Here is an 18283-nt window from a genome sequence, read left to right on the forward strand (position 1 = left end):
GGCTCCTGGTAGCGGGTGCACCAGCATGGTCGCGTTGGCCAAGGCGCTCTTGGTGTCGGTGAATGCCCGGTCCATGTCAACCGTCCAGCCCACCAGATCCTTGCCAGACTTGCCCTTGAGGGCCTCGTACAGGGGCTGCATGAGCAGTGCTGCCTTAGGCACGAAACGGTGGTAGAAGTTTACCATGCCTAGGAATTCTTGCAGAGTCTTTATGTTCTGCAGGCGTGGGAAGTGTGTCACCGACTCCACCTTCGCCTGCAAAGGAACCACTCCCTCTGCGGTGATGCGATGCCCCAGGAAATCGATTTGTCGCAGGCCAAACTGGCACTTAGCCGGGTTGATAATCAGGCCGTGTTGGCTGAGACGTTGAAAAAAGGTGCGTAGATGGCATAGATGCTCCTCTTTGGTGGGGCTGGCGATCAAAATGTCATCCAGATAGATGAAGATGAAGTTGAGGTCCCGCAGCACGGAATCCATCAGGCGTTGGAAAGCCTGGGCAGCGTTCTTTAAGCCGAAAGGCATGCGCAGAAATTCGAAAAGGCCGAATGGGGCAATGACTGCAGTCTTCTGGATATCCTGCGGGTGCACCGGGACCTGGTGGTAGCCCCGGACGAGGTCGACCTTGGAGAAGAAGTTGTTTCCAGCCAAATGGGCAGAGAAATCCTGAATGTGGGGGATCGGGTATCAATCAGGAGTGGTGGCGTCGTTTAGGCGCCGATAATCGCCGCAGGGCCGCCATCCTCCACCAGGTTTTGGAACGATGTGAGGAGGCGAAGACCAGGGACTATTTGACCTGCGAATAATCCCTAAGCGTTCCATTGTAGCGAACTCCGCCTTCGCGACCGCTAGCTTGCCAGGTTCGGGGCGCCGGGCCCGCGCGTGGACCGGGGGGCCGGTGGTGGTGATGTGGTGTTCCACACCATGCTTCATGGCCGTGGAGGAGAACGTGGGCCTGGTCAGGCCTGGAAATTCGCCTAGCAGGCGAGCAAACTCATTCGGAGTCGGGAAAGCGCAGGAGACGGTGCGTGACATGGTGTTACTATGGTGGCAAGGGATAGAGTGAAACATGGCCGCGTTGATCAGCCGCCAGTTCCTTACATCGACCAGGAGGCCGTTGGCGCACAGGAAATCTGCACCGAGAATGGCTTGCGAAACCTTGGCCGTAACGAATTCCCAGAAAAACCGCTGGCTGCCGAAGCACACCTGGACCCGTCGTCTGCCGAAGGTCCGAATAGCTCCGCCATTAGCCGCTTCGAGGGGGAGGCCGTGCCCCCCAGCCTGTACATCAAGAGCTGACGTGGGTAGAATGCTGCACTGCGCTCCGGTGTCGCACAGGAACCGACGACCGGAGAGGGTATCTGTGATGAAGAGCAGCTTGCCTGCATTGCCGATTGCCATCGCAGCCGCGGGGCACCCATTAGACCCATTCTTCATTGGACGGAGTTGTTTTTTTTTTTGAGAGAAGCTGCAGGGAGGGCGGCAACATCTCGCCTTCGCGCCAAACCGCGCATGGTAGAAGCACAGCCCCGCGGGCTGAGGAGCTGGAGCAGCATCTGTGGGGGATGGGCGCCTCATGGCAGCGCAGTACTGTTGCGTAACTGCGAATATTTTGTCTGCCTCGGCAGCGAGCGCTGCACAGTCTTCGACCTCGGATCTCGTCAAGGCCGCTTGCACTTGCTCCGGTAATTGGCTGAGGAATAACTCTCTGAAGAGAAAGCATTCCAGTTCGGAGCCAAGGAGTGTGAGCATTTGGCTCATCAGCTCAGAAGGTTTGGAGTCCCTGATCCCGGGCATAGCGAGCAGCCGACGGGCGCGCTCTGATTTCGTGAGCCCGAAAACCTGTAGCAACCACGCCTTGAGGGTCTCATACTTGCTGTCAGTTGGGGGATTCCCGAGAAGACTGACGATCCGCGAGGCGGTAGAGCCATCGAGTGCGGAGACCATGTATAAGTATCGGGTCTGATCCTCAATGATGCCTCTCAGGGCGAATTGGGCTTCTACTTGGATGAACCACGAGGTTGCTTGTTGCTCCCAGAACTGCGGCAGCTTCAACGAAACGGCATTCGCCTCCATGCTGTGTTCCTTTTGCGAAATCCGTTCACAAAAGTCGGGGTCACCAATGTAGGAATGGTCAAATTCCTATCTAGAGATTGAGTTCGACACAGGCAATCAATCCAAAAGGTTTTTAATGTCAAACTAACGAGTTTAAACAGATTGATGCAAGAGAACTATGAATACAGGTCTTAACAGGTCGGAGGCTCCACGAGGACCGCCTGGGCGGTCCCGTGGATGGCGTCACGACGTCATCACGTTTTTCCCGTGTTTGGGTGATCACGTGATTAGCGGCATGACGTCATCGCGTTTGCCCGCGCTCTTAAAGGGGCCACGCACTGTACATGCAAACAGTATATACAATGGTACAGATTTAGTCTGTAGCTAACACATCGTTAAAGGGAATTATGTACAGTTGTTCAGAGTCCCTCAGTGGCTCTGCCACAGTGATACATTTTGCTTAAAATATTATTTTGGTAACAACTGATAATCAAAACAGTAGCTGACTGCTATTTTTCTCCTGTTAAATGCATGAAACATTAATCTGATCGTGATAGTGACAGAAAAACAGCCAATCATGACTCACATGAAATAATCTTGTTTCATACTTCACAAACACCTAAATTGCCTGATAATCAGTATAAATCCTGAAAGTTACATTGATCTACTTCTGTGTGTGTGTAGGAGAGCGTAAAACTCTATCATTATGGCTGGCCACCAAACTTGGGAATTCAGATTTATAGACCAGGACATGGACATCACAGTGAGTAGTACTCTAGCAAAAATAAACTATAGTTTTGATGCGATAGAACAGTCAACAATTATACAATGCAGTTATTGAGCATGGCAACACATCACAGACCCGGTGTGTCAAGAGCACTGGCCAGGATGTGCATAAGACATTTAAAAGTATGAAAAAGACCAAAGTAAGGTTACAGTGTTACTTTATGGCGTCACCAAATAACAGATTTTGACATGGCATGCATATATAGGCATGACATTGAATAGTTGTTACTGGCTATGAAAATGAATAATTTTCAAATTGCCACAAGACCCTCACTAAATATAACCATGAGCTATATGAATGTGGAATTAAATGGATGCATTTCAAATGATTGCACAATCCCCACTAAATATAGATATGTATATATATATATGGATGTCAAACTGTTATATTCGCAGAAATAGATGAATTTTAAAATGGCAATTTATCCTACTTTAAGCCACACAATTGTTATTTTTACAAGCCAAAATTGGACACAATGTGAAAGATTAAGGATCACAACGGGTAGTGTAAGCTACCAGGAACAATTACTAACTTGTTATGAGAAAAAAAAACTTGTTGCATTCACAGGGAGTCTTGTGAAGGAGATGCGAAAGAAGTTGGAGAGGAGCACAGACAGGCACATCACCCAAGTATAATTTATAATTTGCTCCATATTTCCCATCATTGTGTCAAGACTGATGATAATACAATACCCAAATGGTTGTGAACTTATGCACTCAATGTTCCCACTAGTCTCCTCACAGAGGGAGGAGAACCCAATAGTCTGCAGCAACCAGCAGCACGGGAACAGTTACTCACAGCACCATTCATCAACATTTATATTTGCTCCAGGCACCAGCTCAGATGCAGGCAGCTTAGAAAATGTGAATAGTGACATGTTTGAGGAAACATGGTGTGAAATACAAGACAATGGTGATGAAGGGCCAGTAGGTAGGGGATGATGTGGACAAGCAAGGTGCAGGGTAGAGGTTAAGCAGGCTGCCTGAGCTTTTTTAAATTCTTGGCTCTTCACAAGCCGCAGGGTCCCCCTATCGGTGCGGCTCTGTGCCACTCCAACATCTACCAGAATAGGATGGGTACCTCTAAAATGTCAGAGTCATAGAGTCATACGGCACAGAAGGAGGCCATTCAACCCATTGACTCCGTGCTGGCTCTCTGTAGAGCAATCCAATCAGTCCCATTCCCCCGCAAGTTTATTTCTCTCAAGTGACGATCCAGTCTCCCCTTCAAAACATTGAGGGGGAAAAATTGAGTCGCGCCCCCTTTGTGGCGCTAACTTTGCCGGGGCGCCACTTTTAGAAAAAAGTGGCACCCCCGTGGACTAAATTCTTCGGTCGTGCCCCAAGAGGGAAGCGCCCCGCCTCCCTCTTGGGGCGCTGGAGTGAATATCACGGCGCTAAGTGCCGCAGCGCATCACAGTACGACAGGCCTTCCTCCCCTTCTTAAAGGGGAGGGCCGTTGTGCAGAGTAACCCGGGGCCCAGCTGGGCCACCAGGAATCAGAGTGCCGGCAAAAGAGCATGGCACTCAAGAGAAGTGCCGGGCTCACGGAGTGCAGACGGCACTCCGCCGGGGGGGGCGGGTCAGGAGGCCGGGGGCGGCAATGGGGGCAGGTGCTGAAAGGCGGCCAGCAACAAAAATGATCGCCCAGCACCTCGCCTTTAATAAGTGCCGCCCCAGCCGCAGGTAGGCCCCCCTGACCCTGTCGGACATTGCATCCAGTGGTAAGTCAGGGGGCGCTACTGAAGATCGCAGCTGGGACGCGAGCGGGGTGCTGCGCCCGGCGATGATGTCGGTGCAGCGCTGCGGGGCGCTAATGGTTACTGCCATCGCTAACCTCCTGCTGAATTTCGCAGGAGGCGTTAGCGGTGCCGCGCCCACCCGGGCACTAGTTGCTTTATGCCCCGTTAGCATCCTCTTAGGGCGCTAACGGGAGGTGCAAAGCAACCGAATTTTTAGGCTTGAGTATCTCCGCTTCCACCACTTCTGTTGAGAGCAAATTCCAGGTCCTCACCACTCGCTGCGTAAAAAAGCTTTTCCTCACGTCTCCCCTGTATCTCTTGCCCAAAACCTTAAATCTGTATCCCCTAGTCCTTGTACCATCAACTAGTGGGAACAGCCTTTCCCCATCTAGCCTATCCAAATCCGTCATAATCTTGCACACCTCTATCAAATCACCCCTCAACCTCCTTTGCTCTAATGAAAACAAATCCAGTTTCTCCAACCTGTCCATGTAACTAAGATCCCCCATCCCCGGAACCATTCTGGTAAATCTCCTCTGCACCCTCTCAAGGACCTTCACGTCCTGCCTAAAGTGTGGCGACCAGAACTGGACGCAATACTCGAGTTGTGGCCTAACCAGCACTTTATAAAGGTTCAGCATAGCTTCTCTACTTTTGTACTCAATACCTCTATTTATGAAGCCCAAGATTCCATATGCTTTGTTAACCACTCTCTCAATATGTCCTGCCACCTTCAGGGAGCTATGCACATTAATCCCCAGATCCCTCTGTCCCTGCACACTCTAAAACTCTGCCATTAAGTGTATATTGCCTCTCCCTGTTCCTTCTGCCAAAATGCATCACTTCACACTTCTCTATTAAATTCCATCTGCCACTTGTCTGCCCATTCTGCTAGTCTTTCTATGTCATGTTGCAGTCGATTGGTATCATCCTCACTGTTTGCCATGCCCCCCCCCCGCAGTTTGGTGTCATCAGCAAATTTAGAAATTCTACTCTATATTCCAATATCCATGTCATTTATATATATGTATATATCAAAAAAAGCAGTGGCCCCAGCACTGACCCTTGGGAAACACCACTGTCTACCATCCTCCAAACTAAAAAACAGCCATTTACCACAACTCGCTGTTTTCTGTCCTTATGCCAATCCCTTATCCAAGCTGCCACTGACCCACCTATTCCATGAGCCTCAATTTTGTTAACCAGCCTTCCATGTGGTACTTTGTCAAACGCCTTCTGAAAATCCATGTAGACAACATCCATTGCATTCCCTTCATCAATCCTCTCTGTTACTTCATCAAAAAATTCAATTAGATTAGTCAAACAGGATCTGCCTTTTACAAATCTGTGCTGGCTCTCCTTAATTAGTTTAAGCCTTTCCAAGTGCCCGTTAATTTTTTCCTTGATTATTGTTTCTAAAACTTTACCCACCACTGATGTTAAACTGACCGGCCTGTAGTTACTAGGATTGTCCTTACACCCTTTCTTGAACAATGGTGTCACATTTGCCACTTTCCAATCCTCTGGCACCTCCCCCGCATCTAGGGAAGATTGGAAAATTATGGCAAGCCCTTCCACTATCTTCTCCCCCAATTTCTTTTCCAAATATTTACCACTTCCCTTTAAAAATCTATTATAGATTATGCTTCCAACACTGTTTCTGGTAGGGCATTCCACATCCAAAAACCCTCTGCATAAAAACAAAACTCTCCTAACTGCTCCTTCATTCTTTTGATGATGATCGTAAACTTATGCTCTCTAGTTACTAACTACCTGATGAGTGGAAATAGTTTTGCTGATTAATCTTATCAAAACCTTTCAATCATAAACACTTCTATTAGATCACTTAATCTTTTTCTAATTAAATTATTTTGAGTATGTCATGCAGACTGTCATTCTTGCAAAGAAAACATTAGCTGACAATGACTAAAGTAAACTAAGCATATTTAGTTCTTATCACAAATTAAGCAGGAAAAACTAGCAGATTCAACATTGAAAATAGGACCAGTGGAAAGTAATAGTGCCTAATAGCAGACCTCACTGGGATTGAGACAACACATGGGTCTTCACATGCCTCTGTTCCTAGCAGCAGTGTTTGACCTGCTGTTGATACTTGCTATGTACCATGATTCTCCTGCACATCCAGAGCTTGTTCCTGCTCTTCATTCATGTCCATTATGAGGTTTCTGTCCATGGTAATATTATACAATATGCTGCATGCTTCACGTGTATTGTAAAGGACCCACTGTGCAGTCCAAGCATCTGAAACTCCAATCCTCAGCACTCCAAATATCCGAGTGATGAGGACTATGTTCTACCCATACACACCATTGTATCTGATATTTACAGGGGTTCTGAAAAGGTATTTTCTTCCATCTTTTCTTTTCCTCAAAAGAACTGTTACTTTGATTACCCCATACACCTACCATCACCAAAACCACTTACTTCCTTCTCTGTAACATTGCCCACTTCTGCTCCCACCTCAGTCCCTCTGCCACTGAAATCCTCAATCATGTTTTTACCACCTCTAGACTCGATTTCTCCATTGCTCCCCTTGCTGACCTTGCATTCTCCTCCCTCAATAAACTCCAACTTGTCCAAAACCCAGCTGACCGTATTGTGCCGCACACTTAGTCCCACTTGCCATAACCCCCTTCCTCACTGACATCCTATCCCCAACACATTAAACTTAAAATATTTGTTGTTGTCTTTAAATCCCTCCATGGCCTTGTTTAGCCCTACCTCTGCAATCTCTTCCAGACTCACAGCACCTGCATCCTTTGTGCCTCTGATTTTGGCCTTTTGTGCATCTCCTCTCTTTGTCCCATTAGTAGTGGCAGAGCCTTCAGCCACCTCAATCTCACTCTCTGGAATTCCTCTCTAAACCCTCCTTCTCTCTACTTATCTCTCTGCCTTTAAAACCCATCTTTTTGAACAAGCTTTCACTCACTTTTCCTAATATTGAAACCAAAAAGTGTGCAACATGTAAAGTGTGCATTCGTTTCTAGCAGGAATCTGGATCTATTTGCATGTATTGAGAACTTGTCTAGAAATAAGCTATAGCATTGTAGCAAATGCATGGATAACTACACCTATGTAATCATTGATATCCTGTACCTTGGGCATGTCACCAATGTTGAAAACCTTTTACTGGTTCTTGTCCTGCTCCTCCTGGATTCTGCTATTTATATAGCGCCTTTCACAACCTCAGGACGTCCCAAAGCGCTTTATTGCCAATGAAGTATTTTTGAAGTGTAGTCACTGTTGTAATGTCGGAAACGTGGCAGCTCATCTGCTCACAGCAAGCTCCCACAAACAGCAACGTGATAATGACCAGATAATTTGTTTTTTTAGTGATTTGATTGAGGGATAAATATTGACCAGGACACCAGGGATAGCTCCCCTGTTCTTCTTCAAATAGTGCCATGGGATCTTTTTCATCCACTTGAGCAAGCAGACAGGGCCTCGGTTTAACATCTCATCTGAAAGACAACACCTCCAACAGTGCAGCACTGGAGTGTCAGCGGAGATCTCTGGAGACTTGAACCCACAACCTTCTGACTCAGAGGCGAGGGTGCTACCCACTGAGCCATGGCTGACACAAGTTACCTGCTTAATGCAGTATTAGACAGCACAGCAGCTGATCTCTGCAATGTCACCTTTTGTGGGTACCTGAAAAGACCATGTCACATGTATGCTGAGGACAACGGTGACCTTCAGTGATATTTGACTGTGTTGGCGAGTCATTGTGAACCAGGCTGCACACCTCAGTCCATGTGTCCCTGCCAAACCTGAGCCTTATCGTGCACTGATCTTCCATCATGGCCAGGTGGGTCATTCTGGTTTCGTAGATCGGTAAGTGATGCACTTTCTATGATCTCAAATTCATCGGACTGCTCTATCCCGAGGAAACAGTCAACAATTGCTCCTGCATCCATTCTGTGTGACTGAAAAATCCATTGTACAATTCACTTCTGGCAGTTATGCTGATACATCTAAATCTTGCCCTTCCTTTGTGTGACGAACTCACTTTCTGAAAGGCAGTTCAGTACACAGTTTTTTGATGCTCCCCTCCCCCAAACAAAATCGAACATGATTCTTAAAATAGGTCTTTAACAAGACTTTAACAGTTGTTAACTGGCTCATATGTTTACACATATTTTAAGCTATGGCAAAAAATTAGATAAAATGTAAAAATGCACTGCTTTTTCTCACCAGCTTATTTACTTCTACTATTAACATCCAGACCAATATATTCCCAAAGATGATTACTAAAATCTTCGCCAAAACCTCCAAGGAAAATTCATCCTATTCCTACCTTAGCATAATTAGTTTTAGATGAATTTAACTATGTGTTGGTTTATCTACATAAAATATTATAACACTAGCCAAGTTAAAAAAGAAAACATTTTTTTTAAATTTCATGCAGCCACATATGATATACTCCTGCAGGTACAGATTTTTACAAAAAGTTTTAAAATAAGTTTTCTTCACCCAGCCAGTATCAGTAAAAGGGACCGCAAAGCTGTCGGATTGTCATAAAAACACAACTGGTTCACCAATGTCTTTTAGGGAAGGAAACCTGTCGACCTTGCCCAATCTGGCCTATATATGACTTCAGTCTCACACCAACATGGTTAACTCTTAATTGACCTCAGTTGTATCAAACTGCTTCAGTTCAATGAGAAGGCCCACTGCCTTCACAGGTAACTAGGAATTGGCAATAATGCTTACCTTGCCAGTGATGTCTACATCCCAAAAATGAATACATTTTTTAAAAGTAGGAAACCATTATGTTGAGGAGCCACGGCACCAGTAAAGTGCTCCCATATCCAAAAACTGAAGGCTTGTAGTGAACTGAAGGCAGTTAGGCTGGTGGCAGTTACTGTTTTGGCTGCTGAAGTTTATAGTGGTGGGAAAAAATATAATCAAAAGTTGCACCCTCTACTGCTGACTTTTTGAAATCCACAAAACAGAGGAATTTAAAAAAAAATTGACCACATTAGTGGCAAACATGAGCTGTAGCATCCATTCATTCAGCTCCCTAACTGGGTACAAAAAGAAACAAATTATTGGGTTGAATTTCCTGGGCCCTCTCTACCAAGGCAATAAAAAGGAGCAGAATCCTGCACTGCTCCTCTCCAGACCTGGGATCGCCCTTACTTCCTGCCCCAAGCTATTTAAATGGCCCAGGGCCTGCTCCAGTGCAAGGCCTTGTGCCGATGGCAGGACCTAGATGATCAAAGGCAGTTGCAAACTTGAGAAGCCTGCAGGGGCCTCTCTGGCCTGGGCGATTGGGACCTTCTGGCTGCCAGGAGGTCTCGATTGAAGTGAAAACTTTTGTGAGAGGACAAAAAAAATTGCAGCCTACATGCAGATCTTTGGTCTGCCCCCAGGACCACAAGGATCCTCCAATCAGTGGGGGTTCAGAGCAGGCCACAACACCAGCTTTTTCTGGGCCCCCATGTTTGGACAGCCAGCGTGTTCCCAACAGAAATAGAGGCAGGAGGCCGGGAAAGCCCCGTTCTTCCTCGTCAGCATGGTTCAACCTGGCCTGCACCTTCTGGGTCTCTGACCCTTTTTCCTGGCCCTTGCGGCCACTGTTCCTAGGTACAAGGGCCAGGAGAATTAGCCTTTATAAGTTATCCTTTGGCAGGAACCAATTGTAAACCAGTTTTCAGGCTTGACTGCAATATCCTGGATAAAAATCTAATGAATAAAGCATTCGTCGTCACACAACAATGGGGAAGATTTCAGAAATGTCAAATTCGACCTGCAGTCATGTGGATCTTGAGTTTCTCAACAGCTGTTTGCTATATATATATATGTAAACCTATATAATATATATATTACCTTTTCCAGTGCAAATGGCAAAAAGTATGTCATGCTGTAAATTCAAACACAGTGTTCGAAAGAAAAATTGTTCCTGCTCTTCCAGTCAAGAAAAAAATAACAGAATGTAGGATTCGTTAACGCCAACAGCCCATCCACCGCACCAGTGTCCTGGACTCGTTTAAAGATCTGTTCTGACCATATCCTTCTACTTTCTGCTACGCTAAAGGATTTGTGTAGAAAATAGTTCAGAGACTAGCACACAAGATGATTTAGAGTTCTAAGTTATGGAAAACTGAACTTGCTTGTGTTAGAGAAAAGAAAATGGAGAAGACGTGATCCAGATTTAATAAAACTTTGAAAGAAATGGATAATGTACATTTACATGCAAACAGATCACTCAACTTAGACCATGAATGCAAACCTAGAGGACACAAGTATAAAACAAATAAGCCTGAAGGAAGACATAAAATCTTCACGATTTTCCTCCCGCAAATTACTGAATTATGTGGAATCGAGTCCCAGATAACATAATTAATGCTATGTTGATTAACATCTTCAATAAAGAGTTAGATAAATATCTAATTAGGAAGGAATTGAAGGTTACCAGGCTAAGTACAGATAGCAATAATTGAATGCTATGTGAAATTTGATGGTTCTTGAATTGCTGGGACTATGCAACTAACATGTTCATGAAAGCCGGGGATAAGTAATGTGACCTGCAAGATTAGGTCAGTATTTTGGAAGTTTGCTATGATTATATTGTGGTTGGGGGCGGGTAGTGGGGTGTCTTTGCAGAATCTTTCCTTGGGAGATTAAAATGAAGGGTAGATGGCATGATTGAAGAAATTATATATAGCTTGTGGGAGAAAGAGCATTTTGGCTTTCATAAATAGGGGCACCGAGTACAAGATATTGGTAATTTTTTTGAAAAGCAATGATCAGGCCACAGTTATAGTATTTTATGCAGTTATGAGCAGTCCATTATAGAAAGGATATTAAAGCCATAGACAGTGTGCAGCGTGGATTCATCAGGGTGATGCCAGGGATAAGCAACAACAGTTATGAAGGGAGACTGGATATTGGGACTATTGCCACTGGAGCAGAGAAGGATAAAAGATTTAATAAAGGTTTTAATAGGGTACAGAGGGAAATACGTCCTCTGATTTCCTCTGGTTGGGGAGTCAGTGATGAGGATTCATCAATTTAAATTTGTCAATAATGAGTGAGAAGAGTGGATGGAAGAAAAGTATTTATATAGAGAGCTGTTAGAGCAAGGAATCGTTTGCCACAGGAGTAGTTCAGCCAGAGATCAGTGCATCTTTTAAGGGCAAAATGGATAAACATTTGAAGCAGGAAAGGTACAGAGCTTGGGGGAGTGGGATTAGTTTTGGATTGCTCTAGCAAAGGGCTGGGGAAGACACCACAGGCCAAATGGCTACGTCCTATGCTGTAAACTTCTATAGTTCTGAATGGTCTTAGTGGCTGAATGATCTCTTATTCCCTTGTATACTTAGCTAAAGAAATATTTTCACATCAAGAAAATTAATTAAATGGTAACTGTGGTTAAAAATGGAGAAAAAGATTTAAAACTTTAATTCACTGCTTAAATATAAGGAAACCATGGAGGACAACTAAAATCTTTCCATTTTTGGAAGTTTGCTGTACATTACTGCCAAACCTCCAATCTCCTACTCTAATAGTTTATTGATCCAGAATTTGCCAGAGTGGGGTATCACATTGCATGCCCCATTATTTAGCCATTTTCCCCTCACCCTTCAGCTCGAAAAGCTTTTGCGCCACAAACTGCCGGAAGTGTGAACTGGGACATTGGTGAGTGACGGGACCAACTATCTATCTCCTTAACCAATGAGATTTAAGAATAGAGAAAGAAACAGGAATGACGCAGAAGAAAATAGAGTGAATTAGAGTCAAATTAGGTACAGAAAGAGAAATAAGAGAGAAAGAAAAATTGCATTCAGGGAGAAAAGAGACAGAAAGGACAAGTAAGACAAAAAATTAAAATTTTACATTTTAATAATCTAAGAACAATTTACTACCTGCAGGAATGAGACTCCATTACTTCAATTGTTCTCTTTCTGGGTCAGAGAGGTTTAATGGCATTATAGGAATATAAATCTCATCATTAAGGGTCCGTACATTGTTAAGTACCCAAGTCCTAACATTAATTCATATTCATTGTGCAAATGCAACAATTTCTAGAAACTCATGGGGAAGTTGAGGACGAGCTGTTGTTTTTGTGAGGCTAATGTTGGAGCAATGCAAATCGTTCAGCAATTTGTGGCGATTCGCAACTCATGGGTATCTCTTCCTCGCCAAAAATTGCTGCACGACTTATACACTAATAATGGTGTGTGCATTAAGCTCGCTGTTATTTTCCCAGCAAATTCTGGGCCATTAAAACTACACTGCTCATTATGTCACAATCCAAAATCAACACTGGTAATTATGCTAATAACTGTACATTGAATAACCATTGTTGGTAGGACCAATTTGTACTTCTATATCACATAATTTATTCATCTTAAACATATAAAGACATTGGCCTAGGAAATGGATAGCGTGATGCGAGATATGCCCACGCCCATTCAAAGAGTGCAGACAACACATCAACTTTGTGCAGTCTGAAATTATTTTTTTAAATTCACTTATGGGAGTCGCTGGCAAGGCCAGCATTTATTGCCCATCCCTAATTGCCCTTGAAAAGGTGGTGGTGAGCTGCCTTCTTGAACCGCTGCAGTCTGTGTGGTGAAGGTACTCCCACAGTGCTGTTAGGTAGGCAGTTCCAGGATTTTGACCCAGCGTCGATGAAGGATCGGCGATATACTTCTAAGTCAGGATGGTGTGTGACTTGGAGGGGAACCTCGAGGTGTTGGTATTCCCATGTGCCTGCTGCTCTTGTCCTTCTAGGTGGAAGAGGTCACGGGTTTGAGAGATGCTGCCGAAGAAGCCTTGGCGAGTTGCTGCAGTGCATCTTGTAGATGGTACACACTGTAGCCATGTGGTACGCCGGTGGTGGAGGGAGTGAATGTTTAACGTAGTGGATGGGGTGCCAAACAAATGGGCTGCTTTGTCCAGGATGGTGTCGAGCTTCTTGAGTGTTGTTGGAGCTGCACTCATCCAGGCAAGTGGAGAGTATTCCATCACACTCCTTACTTGTGCCTTATAATGATTATAATGATTGCAGTGCACAGCCGAGAGCTGAACGCGCTGCTGACAGGCTGTGCACTCAGCAGGGGGCTGAAGTTCGCATTGTTCGAGCGAGACTTAAAGCTAGCCTGCCCCTCTTAAAGGCAGCCTGCACCTCTTAAAGGTGAGCTGTCTTCTGCTGATGAAAAATGGTAAAAGTGCTTCAGCACTAACACAAATGGCTCAACAGGCCAGAGAAAGGGCACCCAGCATCTCGGATGTGGCACTCGAGCGTTGTGTGGTGGGGTCAACACTGGAAGAGAGGTCCTCTACCAACAGGGGGCCAGGAGACCCTCCAGAAAGAAGGATATGGGACCAGATCGCCGAGGCAATCACTGCTAGCAGTGTTGCCCGCACAACCTGGTCCCAGTGCCCAAAGAAGCTTCATGACTTCAGACGAGTGGTCAAGATCAATAAATGCATCTTCAAAAGCTGTCTCCTACCGACTGTACCACTAGCCTCACAGACTGCTCAATGCACAACACCATCCCTCCCCCCAATCGTTCACCTACCACCAATCTCTACCAAACATGAGGCACACCACACATACTAGCTTCACCTCACCCCCTTGGAGAGACAGTGCTGGCCATCCTTGACACAGGCATAGCTGAGCCCTTGGCCAGCAGCAGGGCTGAAAGAATACAAGATGCTGGTATCCTCATACGTTATCCTACTACTCACATCCCACTTCCCCCTCATCCCACAATACCTTCTGATTTACAAGCTGCACATGGTGTAAGCATGCACCTCTTGCTTTAACCCCCCTCCCCTCACCACAACCCTACCCTTGTGCCTTCCTCATTTCAAAGACCCAAGAAATCCAGCCAGTGGGTCCTCAAGGTCATCGTGCATGCCATCTGCAGTGTCCCCCACTGAAAGTCAGCAACCTTCCACCAGCCATTCTGCAGCCACTGGGATAGCACTGCGTTAGAGCACTAGGATAGGCAAAGGCACATGCAAGACAGTCTCTAAGGGAATGCACAAGGGTGATTAGTTGATTTTTTGATGTAATATTGGATGCATATATGGATAAAGTTGGATTGGAAAGTTTGTTTTGTGGTGGCTTTTATTTCAGCATTGTGGCCAAGAGGATACTGTGATGATCAGTAACAGAGGTAAGGTAAGGTGTGGGACAAATTTTGAAAGGGGAATTGGGGTTGTGCTCACTGGTATCGCAGGCAGATGATTCTATCCTGGATATCCCAGCCAGAAAGGGATTGTCTGGGTTGCCTCCTTCCTTCCGCTTCCTCCACATCTGCTTCCTCCTCTTCTGCTTCCTCCTCCCTCTACGAGTAGCTAGTCCCCTTTGCTGCCTCTGCTCCATCTCCATGTCATTCTGCAGCCCACGAGCAACTACAAATAGAGCCCCCAGGACTGGGAGCAAGTGGTGTTCGCAGAGGTCTTCCTTTAATAGCCAAAACCTTGCAAACATCCAGCAGCACTCCCTGCACACTTTAACAACTTTTTAAATGTATTGTACCAAGCCACCAATCCAATAAAATGTAAAGGAACCAGTACAAATGGAAAAATCTAAACTTACCTGAAAGTTACGTGTGTCTCTTTAAGAAGCACTGTTAGCAGGTCCGTCATACTGCTGCACGCAGGTTCTGCCATGCATGCTTTGGAGAGGGCGTTAAAAGGAGCAGCGAGATCCAAAATACCAGATCGTGTGTCAATTCAGCGCTGCACGCCGACTGATGTCACGATCTGGCTCATCTCCATATCTGGAGCGAGCGTAGGCAAGGGCAGTGATGCCGACCTGCCCAAAATGGCGGCCACCACGTTCCGTGCCAGAAGTGGGCGGAAACGAGGCGGCCAACATTTTTTCTTCCAAACCGTCCTTAACAGCCAGTGCAAACGGGCCCAAATTCACGGCCATTATTTGGTCAGCATTTGCACAATATCTTTCTTACAGCTGACAGTTTTTACCTCCTCTCAAAAAGAGCAGAGGAACAGGAGTAAGCCATTTGGCCTCTCAAGCCTGTTCCGTCATTCAATTAGATCATGGCTGATCTGTATCATAACTCCATCTACCCATCTTGGTTTTGTAACCCTTGATATCCTTACCTAACAAAAAAATCTATCAATCTCAGTCTTGAAACTTTAAAATTGACCTAGCCTCAACAGGTTTTTGGGGGAGTTATAAATTTCCACTATCCTTTGTGCGAAGAAATGCTTTGTGACATCACTCCTGAAAGGCCTAGCTCTAATTTTGAGGTTATGCCCCTTTGTTCTGGACTTCTCCACCAGATCTACCCTATCAATTCCTTTAATCATCTTAAGCATTTCAGTTATACGGCTCTCTATTCCTTCATCCAAGTTATTTATAAATATAATCAAAAACTAAGGCCCCAGTACAGATCCCTGGGGAAATCCACTAGTCACATCTTGGCATCAAGGAGATACTGGCAATGCCTTAGTTTTCTAGCCAAATGTTGAGACCCCAAGTTTATATGCAGCCTAGAATAAGCCTATTACCCTAAGCACCGAGTCCCTTTCGTTCATCTCACTTACCTGTTCTCTTTTATTTAACCATCTGACTGATATGACAGTGGTAGAGGTTACTGGTATCAATGATCCTGATTTTGTGTCATGGTTAACATTTTGACAGTACTTTGCAAACCTTATGACTGGCTTTCAGTCTGTATAAGTTACACCACAATATTAACAGAAATACTCCACTGGGTACATTTTCCTCTTGTTAATGTAAATGCAAGTATAAAATAGGTAAAACTACTACTCAGCAATTTCTTTGCTCACATTATGACTAGAGGAAAATATACTCATATGTTCTTGTCTTATTGTTCATCTTTTGATAAGTTGATAAAGAATTTCAAAGCTAATACATTTTTTATTAAGTTTCACATTGCAGCCCTCTCTTAATTTCAACTGTTACTTTTTTTTACCACCACTTCTATCATTCATGCACTAATTCAAAATTGGCTGTTAAAATGTGCTTGTTATGATCTCTCATGCAGTAGTTAGTGTATGTAAATGTAATTAAAAGGAGGTACACTGGGGAGAGTAAACATATTCAGGTAGTAGTGATAACTTAAAATTTAAAGGAAGCTCATTAGATAATGACTTCATTAACTAGTAGTGCTGTCTTTAAGAACAGCTATATCACTTGGGTAATGTTATAGATTCCTGTATTAAGTTACTGGCACTTCCTTGTAATCACAAAGTAATTCAACTGAGAAATATTTTTTCACAGTTAGACCCCTTAGACAGTTATCCCTACTTGTAATTTGTTTCCTACATTACAACAGTGACTACACTTCAAAAGTATTTCACTGGCTGAAAGTGCTTTGGGTCCCCATGAAGATGTGAAAGTGTGCTATAGAAATAAATGCAAGTCCTTTCTTTATTTCTATAGCACACTGAGAAAGTTTCCCTTCCATTGACCCATCAGAGATGGTACCTATCTGTCATTGTAAGACAGTGTATGAAGGACTTTAATACCCTTGTAGTTAGACCAGACAATGGCTGTTCTTGTACCAAGTTCACCATACAGTGTGGAAAAGTATTTGCTAATGCATAAAATAATTTAGCACATGGTAACATAGGTGAACCATAGCTGAATGGTTTTGTTTCAAAAAATTCATATAGTACATTGATGAGTCTATTGAACACTACATTGAGGGCTTGAGGGAACATGTCATATCATAAACATTTCAGATTCTAACTCAGCCCACCTGGCGGGAACGGTGCAGGCAGGGGTTTTAGGAGGGCAGGCGTGTTTGTAACATGTTCCTGCATGGTAGCATGGTGGTAATATCACTGGATTAATGATCCGAAGACATGAGCTCAAATCCCACCACGGCAGCTGGGGAATTTAAATTCAGTTAATTAAATAAATCTGAACTAAAAAAAAGTATCAGTAATGATAATCATCAAACTATCAGATTGTTGTAAAAACCCATCTGGTTCATTAATGCCCTGTAGGGAAGGAAATCTGCCGTCCTTACTTGGTGACTCCAGACCCACAGCAATGTGGTTGACTGTTAACTGCCCTCTGAAATGGCCTAGCAAGCCACTCAGTTATAACAAACCGCTATGAAACACAATAATAAGAATGAAACCGGGCGGACCAGGCGGCATCGGCTATGGACATGACACACCCAGCTCAGTCAACCCTGCAAAGTCCTCCTCACCAACATCTGGGGACTTGTGCCAAAATTGGGAGAGCTGTCCCACAAACTAGTCAAACAACAGCCTGACATAATCATACCTTTCAGCCAATGTCCCAAACTCCTCCGTTACCATCCCTGGGTATGTCCTGTCCCACCGGCAGGATAGATCCACCAGGGGTGACGGCACACTGGTATACAGTGGGGAAGGAGTGGCCCTGGGAGTCCTCAACATTGACTCCGGACCCCATGAAGTCTCAAGGCTTCAGGTCAAGCATGGGCAAGGAAACCTCCTGCTGATTACCACCCTCCCTCAACTGATGAATCAGTACTCCTTCATGTTGAACACCACTTGGAAGAAGCACTGAGAGTAACAAGGGCACAGAATGTACTCTGGGTGGGGGACTTCAATGTCCATCACCAAGAGTGGCTCGGTAGCACCACTACTGGCCGAGTCCTGAAGGACATAGCTGCCAGATTGGGCCTGCAACAGGTGGTGAGAGAACCAACATGAGGGGAAAAACCTACTTG

General features: G+C 44.9%; 2 protein-coding genes across 2 annotated transcripts in view; one reads left to right on the forward strand and one right to left on the reverse strand.

The window, feature by feature from the left end:
* Window positions 1-6510, forward strand: part of LOC147123144 (uncharacterized) — a 60950-nt gene extending 54440 nt beyond the window's left edge. Inside the window, exons 3-4 of the mRNA XM_086004320.1 lie at window positions 3572-3765; window positions 6469-6510. Coding sequence (XP_085860446.1) covers window positions 3572-3765; window positions 6469-6510 — 236 coding nt within the window. The remainder of the gene's footprint in view (window positions 1-3571; window positions 3766-6468) is intronic.
* Window positions 1-18283, reverse strand: part of ppargc1a (peroxisome proliferator-activated receptor gamma, coactivator 1 alpha) — a 476227-nt gene that overhangs the window by 379961 nt on the left and 77983 nt on the right. The gene's annotated exons all lie outside the window — the stretch shown is intronic.

This window comes from Somniosus microcephalus, chromosome 2, assembly GCF_052327205.1.
Source record: "Somniosus microcephalus isolate GS21.2 chromosome 2, FLI_Smic_1.0, whole genome shotgun sequence".
NCBI classification, from domain to species: Eukaryota; Metazoa; Chordata; class Chondrichthyes; order Squaliformes; family Somniosidae; genus Somniosus; species Somniosus microcephalus.